Source organism: Plectrocnemia conspersa, unplaced genomic scaffold, assembly GCF_051122295.1.
Source record: "Plectrocnemia conspersa isolate PC_06_02 unplaced genomic scaffold, ASM5112229v1 ptg000012l, whole genome shotgun sequence".
NCBI lineage: Eukaryota > Metazoa > Arthropoda > Insecta > Trichoptera > Polycentropodidae > Plectrocnemia > Plectrocnemia conspersa.
The window spans coordinates 27,133,585-27,154,751 of NW_028277176.1; the positions used below are offsets into that span (position 1 = coordinate 27,133,585).

The 21,167-nt window shown below is 31.7% G+C and overlaps 1 protein-coding gene across 1 annotated transcript in view; it reads left to right on the forward strand.

The window, feature by feature from the left end:
- The window catches only part of ttv (exostosin glycosyltransferase 1 ttv), a 264,636-nt gene that overhangs the window by 206,129 nt on the left and 37,340 nt on the right, over window positions 1-21,167 (forward strand). Inside the window, exon 4 of the mRNA XM_088199171.1 lies at window positions 18,857-19,117. Within this exon, the coding sequence (XP_088055297.1) occupies window positions 18,857-19,117 (261 nt within the window). The remainder of the gene's footprint in view (window positions 1-18,856; window positions 19,118-21,167) is intronic.

Genomic DNA, 21,167 nt, shown 5'->3' on the forward strand with positions numbered 1-21,167 from the left:
GATATTTACAATTCTAGGCATCATGCGGTTGACAAGGTAATGTGTTTGGAATTTTTTGTGTCATATAGTTAACCCTTTGTGCTCGTAAGTCGACAATGTGTCGAAATCGTATACCAAGCGTGGCACTCTTACGTCGATAAAACTTGAAATGCATTTATTGGCTTTGTGTTGGAGCTAATTTTGCCAATTTCAATTGATTAATGCTAAAAATAACTTGTGGTAAACACATTTTAGTAAGATTGAATTTTCAACTTATGCAAATAACTCAATAATCTTGAATTTACGAGTGTAAGTTTATTGTAAAAATTTTCATCGGAACATGGCCGTATCGAGCGGTTTTAAGACCGCGCATAACGCGATACTTGATAATTATTGGTCTTAAACTGATTTTTTCCTTCAAAGGGTATCTATATTTTTATGATATGGGATGAAACGGGATTATATGCTCTAATTGTGCATAATTGTTACTTAATATTGTGTGTCTGTTATCAAATAAAAGGATTAGAAAAACAGAGCGAGAAGCAAGCAGAGCTCGCTATTTCGCTCGCACTAAGCAAATCAGTGATTGACAACTATTGATCTGGGTATCGAAATTTTTAGCGGCAATTCAAATAATAATATTAGTCTTTTCGAGCTAGTAAATTACCAAGTCGCGTAAAACAGATTTAGTAATCTGTGTTTTAATTATTTATAAATACTTATATTTATTTATTTTTAGAAATTATTCATATAATTACGAATGACGATATAATAATGGATGTTTAAGAAAGTGACGATGAATTTGATATTAACTGTGTTATTATTACTGTGATAGTAATAGTAGTAGGAATGATATCAAACCAGGGAGGGGCCGTATACCTGACCTATTATACGCATTCATTGAAAGTTGAGTCGATAATTATTTGTCAATTTAATGAAACATTACAGAACAAATGTAATGATAAATTTAAAATCAGCGTTTTATTTGAGTACAAAATATATAAGTATATCGTACGCATGGGAATGGGGAGCCATACTTTCGTATGTACGTAATAAGTCATAAATAATAATGTTTTTATTGACATATCATTTTAATCGTTAATACGCTCTGGCACATAAAATATTAATTTTACCGCCTTTGTTTCGTGAATTTTTATTCTTTGTAAATTTTTCACAATTTACCTATATTTTGTATACATCATTCCTAAAATACATATTTAATTTTCTTCAAGTATTTTTGTGCTCTTATGACGTGCTTTCTTTTGTCAAACGCTCATATGACTGTCTGCGCATTTGACGCACGCTATTTTGTTACAGCGCTACTTTGGTAAGCGCTTTTATGACGCAGCGCTTATAATTCAGCGCTCTTTTGACACACGCTCATTTGTCCGCGCTTATTTGTGACGTTGCCAATATTACAATATATGAGCTGTTGATTTTGAAAGTGGGACAAGTCCATTTTGTTAAAAAAAAAAACTAATTCTCATTAGAAATTATTTTAAAAATCATGTTTTCAATCAATTCTATCTATAATTAACAGTGTAAATATTTTACTAGTAATTTATTTTGGTCAATGATTTTTTGGTTTGTTTTTTATTATTATTTTGAAAGTGAGGCAAGTAAAAATTAAATAATTTTAATAAAAATTAAAAAGCGTGCTTTTTAATTTTTTTAATTAAAAAAGTTTCCATAGTTACGAGGAAATAAAAATTTTGGTGTCTTATAGACTATTGGTTTTACACAAAAGTGTACTAAGAGAAGAATGCGACCGAGAAATTACAGGGGAACGTAAAGGACTTTCAGTTTTAAATATTATTTAGATACGAAAGAAGCAAATTCTTTTTTTTAGACACATTTAATATATCTAAAGGAAGAGTAGACCGTGCTCTTAGTGCAACAACATTTTAGAACAGATTTTCGTCCTCCGGGAAAAACAATGAGGAAGAAGTAAAACGCGTGAAGGAACACATTGAGAATTTTCTTCAATCAGAAAGTCATTACACAACGATTCATAAACCAAATAGAAAGTATTTAAACTTTGAATTGAATACATATAATACAAATGTACAATTCATACATTGATAAATATAAAGAGAAAATTTATGGGAATATTTTGGACAAAGAATTTAATTTGCGCTTTCATCATCCACGTAAAGAAACGTGCCAAAAATGCGATTCGCTCAATATGCAAATTAAAACGTTACGTAATATTGAAGAAAAAACAAATCTGATTAAACAGCATGTACTTCATTTAAAAGATGCCGAACTAGCTAGAAAAGCCTTACAAGAAGTTAAGTACTAGCCTCAAAAACCAGGAAACTATTTTGATTTTACATTTGATTTGCAAAAAGCACTACCATAAACTAAACTGATAGTTTCTGTTTCATATTATAAATGAAACATGTATGTTTTAAATCAAAGTTTCCACAATTAACATGATGAAATTCATATGGGATGAACCAACTGCATCATCAACAAGTTTTATAATATACATATATATATATATTAGATAATGCTCCCAACCGAATCATTGAATTTATCAGAGGACCAAATACTGAAAAGGAGTTTATTACCCAGACAATTTCCGTAACACTTAGGTTTGGAACCTCATCCATAATGACCCCTTAGCTTTCAACTTGATATAAACAAGATTTCCCATGAGATCTATTAGACATACATACATAGCATACATAATGATTATTGCACCCATTGTACTTAAATATTTACTTATTTTGTACTTAAAAATAAAGACGATCATCGTTAGATTTTAACAGTTCAGATAATTTTTTATCAATTTTTATAAATGTTATGAAAAGTTATATAATTTATATTATATTTTAAAAAATGTGAAAAAATATTCTTTCAAGAATGTAATAAAATATAAAAATATTTTTTGCTGTGTAGTAAATTAACTTCCGGAATTATTTTAAAAGAAAAATATGAGTCGAATATCTTAAATTTTCATGTTGCATTGATAATCGTATCCTAACATTTTCCTTAGAAAAAATTGCGCGACAAAGTTGCACTCGATTTTTCTATATATTTTTATAGTCAATTATGTATTTATTGAATGTTTTCTGAAGCTTTAACAAACATCAGATATTAGATACAAACTTACTTGTAATTTTGACCCACGCGTTGTTTTTGGTTTATACATTAAAGATTTATTAATTATTTAAAAAAATTGACTGAATATGCGCAATCCGTAATAGTTTTCAAGTCGTCTCAAAGATCGAATGGAACTGTGAGCACGTGTTGAACTCTAATATATACCAATTCCGAATCAATGTGCTAGTCAAAGAAAATAGGGGGGAGACTAATGCCCCTATTTTATCATGAATATTGGCTAAATTATTTAGAGCAAATCTGGACTATTTTAACTGTAGAGCAGGTGATTTTGTTCAACAGAATGTAATTTGTAGTTTTTCTACCTGCTTGCTCATAGATGGTGTTTTAGGAATACGCGTCATAGGTTACATATAGTGGCATTCGCGTATTAGTGTCATGCATATTAAATCGTGTTTTAGCGTTATTTGATATTTAATCATTAGTGTTTTATTGTTCTAAATATTCCTTGATCCAACTCAGCTAAAGCGAAGTCATTTATAAAAAATAATTAAAACGTGACATTTATGAGTAGTTCTGACAATATTATTATTAATAACTAATATAAATAACGTTGCAATTTTAAAATGCGTACTTATTATTTTATGTTCAAGTAAATATAAACGAAAATAAAATATTATATTGTATAAAGTTTATTTTCATAAAAATATTTTTTTATGATAATAAATATAAAAATAAAGCATTAAGCTTCTTACTTTTTATTTTACTGCCTATGGGTAACACAATGAAGATAATAAATATTAATTATTTTTGTTGTTGAAGTCAATTTTAATTCTCTTTTAAGAAAATAAAACATTTTGATTCGTATTATTTTTAGTCAAAATTATACATTAAAAACACATCTCACCGCATTTTTTCTATAATAAATTAGTAAATGCTCTTTTTAAATTCAGTACATTGCCTAAGTTCTTAATTATAATATTATAGCATTCTATGACTAATACATAAAAGTCTCGGGTTTGAATCCAATATTTAATTTTTTTATTGCGTTAGGAAGATCATAATTCGCTATTATTATATAAATATAATTCCGATTATCACAGATTAGATTTTATTAGATCTCGTGAATAAATATCATATTAAACAAATATAAGTAAAATTTAGCTTCTGAGTCTTAAGGAGTGTGACGTTGCAAACAAAATAGCCGCCTAAAAAGTTGGTAACAGTTTAGTTTATAAACATATATAAATTACTGTATATATAGTGAAATATAGATTCCGCTATCAGATGGTGGAATTTAAATGTTAGGTCTTAAAAGTCAGAGAGTCTTTTATGGAGTGTCAAATTGTATTATTGTGCTGATGTTTCTAGTGTCCATATGTCTCGTGTCTCTGTGGCTTTTTTTTTTGGTGCGTCTCTGCCGCATCTTCCCTTTATTTTATATTGCTGGTTTAAGATAGCTTTAGCGAATCTCAGATAAGGATGTTTGCGGGCCAATTGCATCGCCTCTTAAACACACCCTCAAAATGTGTGCACGCATTAAAATATAAACCGTTCAGATTGGTGATCGATAACAATAGTATTGTGCGTATAACGTATTGTTTAGCGCGTATAATTTTCAAACAAAATAAACTAAATTTAAGCTCAAAGTAAATTATATTCTTTTATATTACTGCATATTTTTTTAATATCGGTTGCTATGTCAGATTTAATTTAAATATTTAAATATGAAGGAATTGTACCGATGTAATCTGTGTACATATACGTTCACTATTAACTACCGATGTAATTCGAGTCCAAATACAGCTGAACGCACTCAACGGCCGTCAGTCTGTATTATCAAATTACAAAAGAAACGTCGTTTCGCATCTCGCGGGAACCATAAACTGATTATTAAAAGGGAAAGGTCCACGACGACGACGACACACGACAAAAGAAAATAAAGTCGATCGCAATTTTTCCCTCTTCGTTAAATAATTCAGGGCGCCGAGAATAGATTCCTGCCGACGTAAATTAGCGATCGGATAAGAGGAAGAAAGGGAGAATAGGACGGGAAAATAAAAATAAAATAAGGCTTTTTCGGTCGACGTTTAAGAAGCCTTTCCCGAGGCAAATGAATCCTCGGCTAGAATCGTTGCGAAAACACATCGGGCTATGGAGTCTATAGCCGCAACGACCTTTTATCGGAAGCAACAATACAAACAAAGCGCGGCTCGAAGGAAAAACAATATTCTATGGAAATAATATCACAACAGGGCCGGGCTGGGTGAAAAAACGGTGCCGAAGGGAGAATTTCCATACGAAAATTCGGTAGGAAAAAGAACGGTTCCGGTTGTTTATATTGATTTTGCTCCTAAATGGAAAATCTGTACGAGCGCCGCGCCAGTGTGGAATAACAAATTTTAAATTAAAAACCAATATGCGAACTAAAAAGGTAAAACGCCAACGATAGATAAAACTTTTGTGAAGTTTGCCCTTTATAATGAACCACGAAAATTTATGTTAATACTATAAATGCACTGATAAATATTTTATAAATTAATTTTTATTTTTATTAAAAGCAGTTTTGAGTTAATGTTAATAATTGTTTATGCGTCAAAGATTTTTTAACATTTTAATATTTATGTTATATTACATAGGTTATTTCCAGAATATTGTAAAAAATCATGCCTTATTCTAAGAATAAATAAAAATATAACAAATTTCCCAAATATAATTTATAATTTCACTTGAACTTAATTAATATTAAATAGTAGTATAACATTTTTTTAAATTTTTTATCTTTCTTGTAAATAATAAATTATGATATTTATTTATTTATTTATTTATATAAACGTGCAGCTTTACGCCAATGCATCCTGCACAGAAAAAATATAAATAAATATTTTTTTTAAACCATAATTCTTCTAAAATATCTTGATTGTTTATATTTTCACCAGCAACTTTTCGCAACAGGTATCTAAGAAACCTTTCCTATTTAAAATGTATCGATTGCATTACTTTCCAACCAGACTAGAAAAGCTTGCTTAAAAGCACTAGGCGATTATACAAGGCACACAGTGTCCTCGAGCTCCTCAATTAATGCGCATATTGCAATATAAATACCAAAACCTTTGAAGCTTTATTGCACATGTTTGCTATGTACTAATAGAATGTGTAGTGCTCTTGAATTAGGACAACCAAATCGGTTACCACTTCTGTGTGATGAAGCACATTGTTCTAGAATAGGTCATGGAATGACTTTTTTGATGCAAAAATCTATTACTATATGATCAAATTGAAGTTCTTCACAATCAAATATAATCTATTTCTAGGAATACTTTAAGGTCGTCATCGAAAAGTATTAATCTATAATAACGAATAACTAATAATAGCATTATTAAACAGAACAATTAATAATGAACCAATATTAGTACATTGAGGAATTCCTGATGTATTCAGATGATTTGAAAAGCATAATTTTTATAGAAAACCCCAAATTTATTAATTTTTTTCTAAGAACTAAGGCATGAAAAGGTTTTTGATAACAAAATCTTTTTCAAAATTAGTGTAGATCACATCTACCTGTTTGCTTATATCAACATTTTTAGTCACAAAATTAGATAAAAGGCAGATTATATGCTACTGATTCTGATTAGGGATTGCAGTTATACCGGAATTTTCAATACCGGTATTACTGGTATAGACATTATAATTATTTTTTCGAAAAAATTAAATGAGAACAGTTTGCTGTTTATTGATTATAAAAACCAAAGCATTAAATATTTTAATTAAAATATTTTCTAATAATTTAAAATTGATAAATTTTATTATATTTTGTAGTTGTCTATAATTAATTTTAATTGGTTTACAATTATTTAATTTTTATTTAATATTATTTAGACATTCTATAAGCAATATAAAATGTCTAAATAATATTTAGAACTACACTATTGGTAAGGCTACTTTCCCTCGATTTACACGGTTAAAAAAAAAACATTTTTTTTTAAATATTCCAAATCAAACTTATCAACAGTAATAAAATCGTACCGTTGTCGTCGTGGTGAAAACGCTTCATCATTCACACTACGACGGGAACAATAGCAGATTACGATTTCTAAGAATTAAATAAGAACCGAATTTCGCTCAATAGAAGAGCGCAAAAAACAATTATCACTTCTCAGAAGGTAAAAATCCACGTCAAAAGAAATAAAATCGTGCCGTCACCGTCGCAGTGGGAACGCTCGTTACCGAGCGTTCCCACTGTTTTATTGCTTTTGACGTGCATTTTTACCTTCTGAGAAGTGATAATTGTTTTTGCGCTCTTCTATTGACCAAAATTCAGTTTGAATATATATCGATCAATATTTAAAATAAAAGGAACGCGTTGTTAGGGATATGATTGCAATTTTTCGGTCGATAGTGCTAATAGGGGTAGTGTTATTCAAGGTTATACTGTACATAATATACAGATCTTATCTGAACTTGTTTCCTAGTGCCTTTTCAGCATGAGCGTTGAAATACAATTCATTGTATTTTGGACGAAACGTGTATTTAATCAAGTTATTAAGACGTGTTGCCGTCTAGAAAGTCGCATTTGCGTGTTTCACCCGACTGTTGTGGCTAAGACACCAAGACTCGAAATTACTCTCCTTGCATGGGCCATCCAGCTTCTGAAAGAGCTTGCCACATACAGGTTTTCGGCGATAGTTACGAGGAGCTGGGACAACTTATGTGGCATACTGTCTTTTATGTTTACTAAAAACTCTTAGGTGTGTATGTATGAATATGAATGCTTGTTTGAACTGACGTTTGCATGTGTGTATTACTGTAATTCTTTTTAGTAAAATAAATTTAAAGTATCAATACATAAAGGATTTTTTTTATAAAAATGTTATAAAATATGTTTGAGGTTCTAAATCTCGCCTCTCGACAACACAAAATCCCCGCAAGAGACCGACTCGTTCGGCGTAACTAACAAAATAGGGCGCAACTCCAACGTAGCGCACATATCGAGTTTTACGGTTCGCCCCGGGCAACAACATCATTGTATTATAGGTACGAGACAGGCACTACTCACTACACAGCAATCATATTTGCCACCATAAACGGAAATTAGCAACGCCAGAGTGCACGGAGCACTATATTGTTGCGCAGTACGCATTACAGAGTTGCCATCTTATATGTTTACCCATCTGTCTTCTTTGCAACTTTTGCGTCTTGTGTCAAACGGGCGTGTCGCCAATCACGTCAGTGCGCCGTCAAAGGAAACTTGTTGTGAACAAACGCCATTACCGCAAATAGGGCCTGGTTTCGACTACTTGTTGATTAAACCGTGGAGTTTCCGGAGTGCTATTGGACCGTCGACATTGTCCCCGACTTCGCCTGCCGGACTAAAACACGCCTAATGTTTCCCTTGTACTACAGGTAATACTGATTAAACTTCAATAAACGTCGGTCTAAACTTGCCGAATGGAAAACGCTAGGGTTGTATATGCTATATATATCTACTTTTGGATGTAAATACTTCATATAATAACTTAAGTATATACTCTGTAATATAAATGGAAGCGTGATGGTATTGTACATATATACAGTGGCAGTCATATGAATAGTCATATTTTAATAAAATAAAATATATGCAACTATAGAGTGGAGAATATTTAAATAATACAAGTGCGCGTTCGTTTATGTCACTTGCCAATATTATTTAGAAATCTGAAATAGAATTAATTTTACACTCAATGGACGGGTCATTTTTTACCGCGTGATTTTCGCGCAACACAGAGTTACATCAATAAAATTATTTTATTTGTGGCTTGCTTCTTGCATAAACATTAATTTGAAGCACAAAAAAGTGGTTCGAATATTATGAATGTTTTGGAGTGGCAATCGTGTAGTCCAGATGTATGTTATGGCAGTACTTGAAATATCTGTCAAATTTACTTGTAAAAAATAAGTGGGAGCTTATTCCGGCAGTAAAATGTCAGCATTTAATGCCGAATATTTGTAAGGCTGTTTCAATGACAAAAGGTTACTCTACAGAATTTAAAAGTATTATTTTTAATTTAATTTTTTCCCGTTGTTTTTAAATTTTAAATGTTCACTTAAATATTTTCCATTACAGGCGATTTCAGATATCAATGGGATTGATTTAATTTCAAATAGAAAATAATTACTAAAATATTATTAATAAAATACATTTTTATTACTTGTAAAATAAAGAAAAAAATGCATAGTCGTATAGATTTTTAAATATTGGTCGGGTCAGAAGTTTTATTAATACCAAAGCCAGGGTCGTTCGTTGCTGTTGACGTATTATTATGATCGTAATGATACTATCATTACTCTCTTAGCTCAGAGATCACTCTGAGGTCGATGAGCGGCAGATGTCATGTGAACTACGTTGTTGTCTAAGCGGTCAAGACCTGTTGTGGTCAAATTCTGATGTTGGTCTATGAAAAGGTCAATCTTTCGACCGACATGTTAATAGGTCTTTGTCTTTTACGAATCGTTTACGAATCCTCACAATTCGTAAGTCAAAGAATAAATGAGTGCTTTTAACATTCTGTATAAATTCCATATTTTAATGATTGATTTTACGCCAATTTCGTTGCGCATATTTATATCGGTAAAATATTGTACATCCCAACTTTTATAGAAGCACATTTGCGACTTCTTTATAAAGGGGTTATATTTTTGCTGCGAGAATCTCGGTTCAGTTCATGTTACGCCAATGGCTAGCTTTTTAATTTAATTTTCCTCAGAAAAACAGTATTTATAATTGCCATGTTCCCTTGAGACTCTTTCCTTGTTACGTCTAATTAGTCGATGCGCGCGTGGATGAATGGTTTATTACCTATATGATATTTCGCCGACTTGAGCGTCAGTCTGGTCCCAACAGAGATATCCACTTACCTCAACTACTTAAACGTCAGTGACTCACCTGTTGATTCGATCTATACGCCAGTATGTCACTAGTGACTAACGTTTTTCGATATGTAAAACATATTGTGATATACTAGCAATATCTATCTAAGTGAAAAAAACATTTTTTAGAGAAGAGAGTGAGAATTCATTTTTATATTTTATTACAAAGAAATATTAAATATTAAATCATAATAAATGTATATTAGAAATAAAACAATACACATAAAAAAGATAGACTGTGTTGACAATTTAGTAGAAATCGCTTCCATTCACTAGTCTTGTAGAGTAGAGTACGCTCGGGATAAGGATGCCGGTTTGTTATTGTGTGCGTGTACATGTATATGAGAGGAAGAAGCGATGTAGCGTGTACTTCGTTGTCTCGCTTTCTCTTTTAAGGACAGTCGCTGATTCGTCAACGCTGGTATTCGTCATTATAGTGCAGTGTGGTACAGAAGTTCGATCTTCTCTAGTGATTTATTTTAAATAATTTTGTGTTGATATTGGTTTAACCCAGATATGCCCTCTGTCCCATGGGTAGGTCACTAAACTCGTGCCACTGTTTTTTATTTATATAATAAATGAAATTTTAAGAGAACAACATTTCTTGGGCATATCTGGGTTAATTGATATCAAGGCTTCAAATATACACTGTAAGTTATTCGTTCTCTTACCCGTGGATTAAAATATTTAAATTCTTTTTTCCATTAATCCGTACGTTGTTGGTTTTTTTACACAATTCTCTGTAAGGCTTAAAAAAATTATTATTCTTATCGTTGCGCCAATGATAATTTTTTAATTTATTCAATGGATTCTAATGATTTAATAGAGTCGTCGAGCCATTAAACAATCTGCTAGTAATTTCTTTCCCCATTTTATATTTTTTTGCTTTTGAAGAATAGCTAAAGACTTCATTATGTTTTAGACTAGTGAAAGATTTTGAATTTCGCAAATATTTAATTAATGACATCAATGTCTGGTTTCTTCGATTATATAATATATTTTTAATTGTCCGTTGAAATTTTCAACTTAGCTCAAATGTATGTATGTTAAATAAACATATATTTTCTTTTAAAATAAAATAATTAAATATTCTGAGCGAAATTGTTTTGAGCCACACAGTTCACGCACACAATAACAAACCGGAATTCTTATCCCGAGCGTACTCTCTATTTAGCATAAATATTGTTTGCTTAAGTTTTTTCTGGAAAACGTTCCAACCCTTAACTTATTTTATAACTTAATAATGTGGATTCCGAGTAAACTATAAAATCTTTTATTTTAACCCATGTGTCGCAAAGGTACTCCACAGTTTGATTTGTAGCTCAATTAAATCCGAACGTTCCACCACGCTGTACGTGTAGCTTTCGCGCAGTGAAACGTTAAAAAATATACATATCTCTGCAGATTCGATGCGGCATATACGTTATGCGAAATTGAAGCGATTTTGTATTACATAGCAGCACAAGGTTTTACAGTCGGGAGATTGCATCTCACGTTAGCCATTAACGAGCACATAAATCTCTTCACACAATGGCGATCCATTTTATAATGCGCCTAACAAAGTATTGTGCTAGTAAGAATAGTATATATATGCCTCTCTTCTACTACACAACATTATCGTCTTGTTCGCGCTTTATGACGTCCGAAGATTAATTTTTCATTGCGAGTATAAAAAATAAAATAATTACAAAACGACTTTCGCAGTTCGTCTCGGGTTAATTGGTGTACGACTCGAGGGACAGCGTCATAATTCTGCGCAATCTTCGTAATTAGACGCGATAGCGGAGAAAAAATGAACAAAGTTTGTCGGAACAAAACAATTTAGCAGAAAGCGGGCGTTTGCCCCTTTTTTTAATTATGAGTCTTTCCAAAAAAATTATACACATTGCACTCGAGTAAATGTAAAATGGTGGTAATTAAAGTCCGACCCATCTTATCCGGCATCGTCACGTTTCGTCCCTTTACATCATCGCTGAATACGCTAAGAAAGACCATTAGAAATAATGGAGACGTTAATTACAAATATATAACTTTATTATTTTAATTTATATAGATTCATATTTTAAAGGATTTATTTTTATTTTTTAATAAGTAATAAATATAATAATGCCAATCAAAGTATTGTATAGTATAGGATCTTTCATAATTGCCTAGTAGAAAGCGACAATTGAACAAGTTGATCTATCAAACAAAAGTACGATAGAAATTGATATATTCGAAACACTAAAACACTTGCCAATAAACCTACAATATTCATGCAGATTTACAAAAGCCATTATCATAAACAAATCTAGCAAACCGATTGGTAAATAATTTTATTTATAACCTTCTAGACACACTGCAAGCAATACAATAATTGTTACACGTATTCATTATCATCATTCCGATTATAAAGACTCACCCGGGGGATATAATTTTTCTATGTCTAATGCATGCACTACACTCTCTGGAAGTTGTCCGAACCGAAGTTCAACTGAAGTCGGCCAAGATCGCCGAATTCCGAGTAGCGGCCACACTGCCACAAATTTCATATGCTGTCCGGACGGCGGCTTCTGTCACGTACAGCTGGCATTTTTGCGCGCGATCGAAAAATGTGCCAAATAATCGCTATTTTAAATTGTCATATTATTAAAATTACGCTACTGATAATTATAAAAGTTTGTGTGGGCACTCACCAATACAATATCAGTGAAAACTTTTCGGTCGTAAATACTCAATTTACGCAAAATCTTTCTCGTCTTTTGCAAAATGCCATAAGACATAAAAATGATACTTCAGAATACGAACACCACAGCATTGAGATAAAAAAAAGTAAATAAGTTTGCCATTGTAAGCTAAGCAATATAATGCAGCATAAAAATCGATTCTGGGAACATGAATTAAACATTCATAGGATCTTATTGCCTGTGTACCAGTAAAGTACTGATATTTTAATTGTAGTTAAAAAGCAAAAAAATACATTTTTTTTAATGAAACTTCAATACTTCATTCGTTTGTGACTTTTAACAGTTTTAACCACACTAAAAGAATGCTGCAAAAAATAAATAAAAATGGATACAAGCTTTTAAACGCTGTTTCCGGTATTGGGTGAACCGGACGTTAAAAAATATTTATAGCTATCGCTTATGCGGAATGGGTGAGATATAATTTGTGTATGTAGTTACCACATACAATAATCGGTAAAAGCGGACGGGCAATTACCGGTGGCAGTGGAATTATGCAGTCGTCGCAATGAAATAACACAAAAAAAGTGCACTCCATCACAATGCGAATTACAAATTTACATGTGAAAGAGTCGTATCCTATCCAATTTATTATGGCGTGCACTCACGACTCATTCAAATTTATTTGTATTTGCATACATATAAAACTCTAATTGTTGGGATGGCGAGTACTGAAAATATACGAACAGTGAGATAAAGACGTTATTTACGAACAAGTCTGAATTTATGTGAATTGCCATTGAACAATTAAGAGTAGAATAGACACTAAGTGCTATTGTGACATATATATGGCAAAGGTTGAGGATTTTCGTATTCTATACTTAATAAAAATGTCTAGAATAAATTTTAAGACGTATTAAATAAAGTTATTGTAATGGTCCTAATATAAGGTTGAAAACAGTTGCTAAAGATCTCGTTATATTTTTTTAAATAAGAAATTAAAAGGGCATACAAATTATAAATCTTGTGACTGTATATGACGTATTTAACAATACTATGATTTTTTACAGTTTAACGTTTTAGAAAGTTTCAAACATATTCATGGTAAAAAAAGAATAATATATTTTTCAACTATGCACTTTTCCGAACGTGACTGTTTGATCCTCTTTAATAAGGTGACTAGATTTTAAAAGGTCATCACGGACATTTTTATTCGAGGACAAATTGTTCCGGGAGCTAAAAGGTAATTTTGTATTTTTTTTGTTCAAAGATCATCTTGGGAATTTTCGAAAAATCCTTCTCTAAGGAGGGCGTCCGGTCATCTTATTTTTAAGAGTATTGTTTATGTACTTATATATCGTTTAGAGACTAAATACTTACTCCGAAAATCTTTAATCGGGTTCATCAATTGAACCACTATTCTATTCACAATTGAAGGAATTAATTTATGCTATTAAATCATATAAAAATTCCAGTTCGGTTTGTAATAAAGCGTTCTAACCATCTAAAAAATGGGTTTCCTTGTTTAAATAAGACACCGCCGTGGGAAGTCATTTAACAGATTGAGTTGCAAAGTACGCATCATAAATAAAAAATATTAAAATAGCACATTCACAAAAATTATTTCTGGAGTATTTGTATGTGGCGCCCAATAAAACGCAATTTAAAGTTCTTAAAAATACATATGTGTTTATTGTTATAGTCGTAGGCGTTGTAGCGCAGGGGCTCGGGGAGCCTAGTTTCGTTTTTTATTTAATTAAAATTACTGAGACTTACTAATTGCTAACATTTAATACAAATGTCGAGTGAAACATATTCCGTGGACTATTTAGGTAAAAATATGTCTGAATGAACGTAAAAATATACAAATAGGAGAAAGAATTTCGTGTTTACAATACCTGATTTTTTCACTTCGTCAGCCTTCCTTATCATAAAAATAGGGCGCAGTCATTTCTCGGTTACATAACAAAATTATTGGGAACTACTTATATACGAGATAGAGCAAATGTACTCTTTTTATTTTGACACGTCGCGCATATACAAAATACAAAAACTAGCTAAATTAAATTTTAAAAAATTTAAATATCGGACCGTGAGTTTTATGCATCTTGGACTAAAAGAGATAATATTATAATACTTAAATATCCTACCCCGATAAAACTACTTTGGTAAATTCTCAACAATGAGCATCATTTTATTCTACGCTTTTACTTTCAAACAATATGGGTATCATCGTTTTTGTAGTTTTAAGCCACGGAGTTATCTTTTTCAACAAATAAGATCTCAATAAAATAATAAAAAAATATTTTCGGTACAACCGGTAATACCGAAGTTTTTTTGTCCCAATACCGGTATTACCATTATCGGTACCAAGCATAAAACAATAGCAACATTACAATTTAAAAAAGCTTTAATAGCTTGTTTTGGTTGCTACCACTCTTATGGTTTATAAATCGCTTACAAATGTTCACTCCAAATTTTGCTAAGCTATTTAATTTGTGTTCAAGATTCATGGAATTTAACAAGCATGAATTTAATTACACCCATCAGTTGAAGACGTCATAAAAGGTCAAACGTATAGTGCGGACTACTAGTTTTTTCACATGATTTATATTGTGTGTAAAAACCAGCGTGTATTTCAATATTTTGAAGACGTGTGCATTAGTGCTCTTATGTTATTCATGACATCCAAATACCAAAGTTTATATGCCATGTGATTTGCCGAATTATGTCAAACGAAAAGTAAATGACCAATGTCAACAGTATTAACATACCTACTACTGTAACTTGACCTAAAATTTTACTTTAACCATATTTATTTTCTTCACCATTTTCTTCAACATCAACTGCCCGCAAAGTTCACCATAATTTATATTTGATTTCTATAGAAACCCCTGAGTTTCGCAACAACAAAAAAATACGTTGTTTTAAAATCAATAGTTCGACAACGATATAGTCATTCTAATAATAAAATCAATTTTGTTAACGATTTTTATGGGCAATAAATAGTTTATAAATGTTTATAGCATACTTACAAAAGCGATCATAAAATTAATTTCACTCTTAACCGCCTACTTATGTAAACAATGTTTTTAAATTATAATGATCGTAAAAAATAAAATAAAAATAGCTTCTAATTCGACTTTGCATATCAAATATAATGCGTTTAAATTTAAAAACTATGTTTTTTCAATTAACTATCGAAATTATAAATAATAGCTTAGTTTATTTGTAATTTTAAAGTAATTAATTTGTTGTTATATGGATGTTATTATTATTTTATTTTAATTTTACATACATATATGTATCTAAAATTAGCTTCACAGGCAATCATAATAAGTACAACTAACACGCGGATTAGATTTGGCGTTAAGATAAGGTGCTTCTCATTACCTGCCGAGCGTATGCGAACAATTTCCAAGAATCGTGGAAGGTTCGGAACGTTCTGATCTATAATAGTTTATATTACAATTATAGCCATAGCAGGAACGTATTTACAGAGCTTATAAAATTTAATTATCATACGATCTGATCGCCCATAATTTTCTGCACCGACTACTTCATCCGCGTCAGCTTTAAATACATGAATAATAATTCCTTCGACCCAGTCGATCTCTATTATTTTGCAACACGCCCTCGTACTTTCCGTTGACGCCCCGGGTCTTCTCCATTACCTGTGCAATTTTTCAAACTATTACAAAAGCGCACTTTAATACGCGGCCGCCGCAGAAGATTAATGATCGTACCCACTGCGATGCAAACTGCAGTTTTGCGCGTTGAGCCCGCGCACTTTCCCATTATCGTCACACAACTGCACCCCATAAATTCGCCGTATACGACGCCACTGCAATTTTTCACGGTACGAGAAATTTGACGATTTTCACGTCGTGGCGATAGCGAAAACACAAGCAAGAGGTAAGGGTGATAAAACGTATACAATGTGCACGATGCCACAAAAATTGAGTAATGATGCTTAAAATTAAATCCATATGCTATGGATATGCTATCTGTGCGTTTGTTTACAAGCAATTGTATTTTGTCGAATATGATGTTACTTTTAGCGAATTCTCTTTTATCGATTATGTTTAAATATTGTCTTGATGAAAAAGTTTTTACGTTTTATTATGACGCTATCATTTTTTTCTGCGAACTGATAAATAATATCTGTTTTTAAACTTTCGACCTAGCCAATGAACAGTAAAGAGTCCTTATCTATTTTTTTTAATATTTGCTGATTAAGTACATTTACGATATTTGAATTCAGAATGAATTTAGTAACCGCAACAATGGTAACTAAAAATATTTGCTATGTCTGTGAAAAAGTTGACAAGTTGAAGGTCATAATTGACACTGATCTATGCTAAAATAGCAGGGAGATTACATGGAAGATAAGACCCACCCAGTCAACTGTAGTGATGCAAAGGTTTTGTGATACGATTTTGGTCTCCTTATTAATTGTCTTGTTTCGACATGTTTTGTTTTGAGTGTAAGACAAAAGCACGCATTAGAAAGGCTTTTAGCCAAATTTAAAGGCTTGAGAATCTGAATAAATTATATTATAAACACTTATGACAAAGCCAATTTCAGCATGTGATATACAAAGGCAGAATTTAAACGTTTAATATATCATATTTTAATAAAAAAAAGCCCCTTAGTGTTAAACATCTAAGACTAAAGAGCTTTGTTAAAATAAGACACCACCGTGAGAAAAGTTTTTCGTAAATTATGTTATTACTCGCCATAAATCAGAACGATAAAAAGTATTTATTGCAAATACATTGAGAATAATAAAAACGGCAATCTATTTCAAAAAATATATCAACAGCCATTCTTCTGTTAAAAAAATATTCTATCCCATAACAATTTCTTTTAATTTTTAAGTACATTACCTATTTTAAATGTAATATTTTTATACCCCTATTTTTAGAAATGAAAACAGTGCATTTTATTATTAATATTTTTTAACCTAAGAGGCGAAAGGCAAATGCGTTACAATGGGGTAAATTTGTACCAACTGGTGAAGTCAATCAGACAATAAATACCTACAATTAAAGTCTGAGAATTGGTGGCATCTATATTATATTTTATATTGTAAATTATTATGTGTAGTATTATTTATAATCAATAGCGCATTTTTATAAATAAAAATTTGAGTCTGCTGCCAGAGCTCGAACCCACAACCTCAGGGTTACTAATCTGAGACATTATGGAGTGCGCTTTTCCGGCCTTTTTATTATTATATTTTCTTTGAGTAGCATTAGAATTATACAAAAAACTGCTGGCAGCTGTATTGCGCCATGCACTCATTTATTCGCGCACGTAACTTTATGCTTTGTGGCAAAAATCTTGTTTGTTTGTCCAGCGACTTTTTAGTGAGTCACCTGTTATTTCTCTTCACGGTTCAGTATCTTTTTCTAATAACAAATATAAACTACTTGGTTACAGATAAATGAAGCTAGAACAATAATCTTTTATAATTAAAAAAAATAGTTTGTTTTAAAAAAATAATTTGTAAAAAAAATAATCGACAAATGACGCACCAGTGAGTCGCTGGCATTTAAGAAGTTAATATAGCTAGCTCAATATTTAACGAAATCATTTTTATTTATTAAAATCTCGTTAGAAGTCATAAATATATTTTTTTCCTGCGGCGCTCATTACAATTGTTTGTATAAAATGGTAATTTTTAATATAATTCCTTATTTTTCAATTAGTTGTACTCATGAACTATATTAAATTTGCCTTATTCGTAAATAAAAATAAGTGCGTTACTGATTCAGACAACCACCCTCCGATTATTTTTTGACTATGGCTTTTTAAAAATAATCAATCCGGTCCGCCTTATGGTACAATTGCCCACCCCTGGTGTATATATGTCTAATGATATTTTTGATAAGAGTCAACGATAAACCACTTAATATAGCTGTTTCATAAAAAAGTCATTATCTGTGATATAATTTTGTATTATTTGGCACTAACAAGAAAACTACTGAATTGTGAATATTTATATTTAAAAAAATATAGTTAAACTTTAACGTTCATAACAAAAAAAAACTAACTCAATAAAATTTTTGTATTAAAAAATACGTTAGTCCAAACGTTGTTTCTAAAAGCTAGTTCGAGGCAAAAAAAAATATTATAGTGAATCATTTTTTAAGATTTTCTTCTTGCGTCAACATTAATATGCAAGAAGAAATATTATATACTATTATATTAATATGTTACTGTTTTTGTTTCAGATTATAGCCGAAAGGATACCTGGAAGAGCAAAAAGGGACGCCTTAGTGTGGAACTCTTCGCCCGGAGCGCTGGTGACCCTGCCTCAGTACTCCGACACCAGATCGTCGTTCCCCTTCTGGCTGGTGGGCCTGGGGGTTCCGCCCCCAGGGCCCGATGCCTTCACGGCTGTCGTGTACTGCCAGCTGGGGGCGCCGGCCCACCCCACATCGCCTCTCTACAGGCTCATCAAGAACATATCGCGATCCAAGCATGTTCACAGCGTAAGCCCTTTGCCTAAACTCTCCTTTGAGTGCCTTACACCTAACCTAGAATCGGGACTTAATCCCTTCCGCGTGCCGACATTAACCGTCTGCGGTTTTGCGTGTATTTTAAATTTGCTACATGATCGTTACGCTCGTTAAGTTAATAAGTAGTGGGGTTAATAATATCCGATGGTATTAAACAGTTTTCTCTTGCTTTGATAAAAATTTCACATTTGTTATTTAACCATTTCACACGCAGCGGCACGTATACGAAAAGTAATGGTTATGACGGTCTGGGATGTTCCGGAATGCTGGGTCGGAATTTTGACGTTAACCATATGAACTCGTTAACCTAACAGGCGCCTTTAGACTGGGTTTGCTATTATCATCTAAAATTGAACATCGATAAGATATGTGCTATTCTAGTCGTAATTTGTATTATAAATAATAATTTACAAAGAGAGCATGTATATTTTTTTTTATAAAATAATAACTTGGTTCATATGTATACTCACATTTCTACATTTATTTTTGAAAGAACCTTTATTTGATACTTTTATTCACACAAAATATTTTTTAAGCAATTAGATTGCAAAAGCTCAAAAGACTAAAACAAAATGTATCGTCACGATGAGTCGGAAAATTATTTTAAAATTTGAGCTAATTTTCTGATCATCGCCATAGTTTACTGACTGAATCTGCTCGATTTAAATTAATCATTACGATATTGATCCGTGATATTAGAAATATGTAGATAAAAAAAAACCTAATCTGTAATGATCAATCGGAATTGTTATTATACAATAATCACTAATTCTGACCTTCCAGACACGATAGATAATTGAAAAACACAATGTTTTGTATAGGATTCGAACGCAGGTCTTTTAGATATTATCACAGAGTAACATTAATAGAACTATTTTTAACCTGTTACGATATATGATAGAAATGACGCTCTTTAATGAGAGTGAAATATTTTTTTAATACGGGTAAGATCGCAGGGGCGTATATTCAGGGTGTGCTAGGTGTGCGGCGCACACCCGCAAAACCATCTAAAATATACATTTAGAAATTAAGAAAATTTAGGGCATAAAGCGACATCATTTTGCATACAGTAGTATGCAAAATTATAAAATTTTAATATGCAGTGTATAGTATGCATTGGTATTTGTCATTCGCTCTGAACATTTTCGCGCGAGCGATCGGTTTGTAACAACACATGTGGCGCGCCGACCTCGAGAGCGGCTCTTGACTAAAGTAAATTGTTCCGAGATTTAACGACTGAAGTCGATCTGTCGGCTGGCAGCGCTCAGTAGTAAAATTGGTCTCGAATTTGGTGCACGTATGTACTTCAAAAACTCTTGCGTCGCTGCTTTTTTATTACATTATATCAAAATAACAGGTCACTCATTTTTTATATTTTGGCGTAAAATAGTTTATTATCTTATTTACATATGATCAATATTAATTTTCTATTCTAGATTATATTTTTTTATTTACCCCAATAATGATGAAGAATACTGTTGAAGATATTTTGAATAATCCATTTTCAAAAATAAGTTATGAAATTAAATTGAAGATAATATTAAGGAAGAAGTAAATTCAGCAAATTTTGTCGCTATTATTCTTGACGAAACTTCAGATATAATGACGAACTCACAGCTCTCAACAGTTTTGCGTTTTGTTTATGAAGGTAAAGTTTACGAGCGGTTTATTGGCTTTACAGACGTTAGCTCTGATAAAACAGCCGGTGGCATATTTTGCCACGTTGTAAATATAATTGAAGAGTTTCAAATTCAAGAAAAATTAGTTGGACAGACTTATGATGGGGCGAGTGTAATGAGTGGGCATATTAATGGTGCAAGCCAAAGTACTCGAAGCTTATCCATTGGCCATTTTTACACACTGCTATGCTTATATGTTGAATTTAACATTACAACAAGGTCTTTCCAATATAAAAGTGTGCAAATCATTCTTTCAAACTTTAAATGGATTGTCTGCATTCTTTTAGAAATCTTCCAAACGAATAAATGCTTGACAAGAGTTTGTAGCTATAAGACTTCCGTCT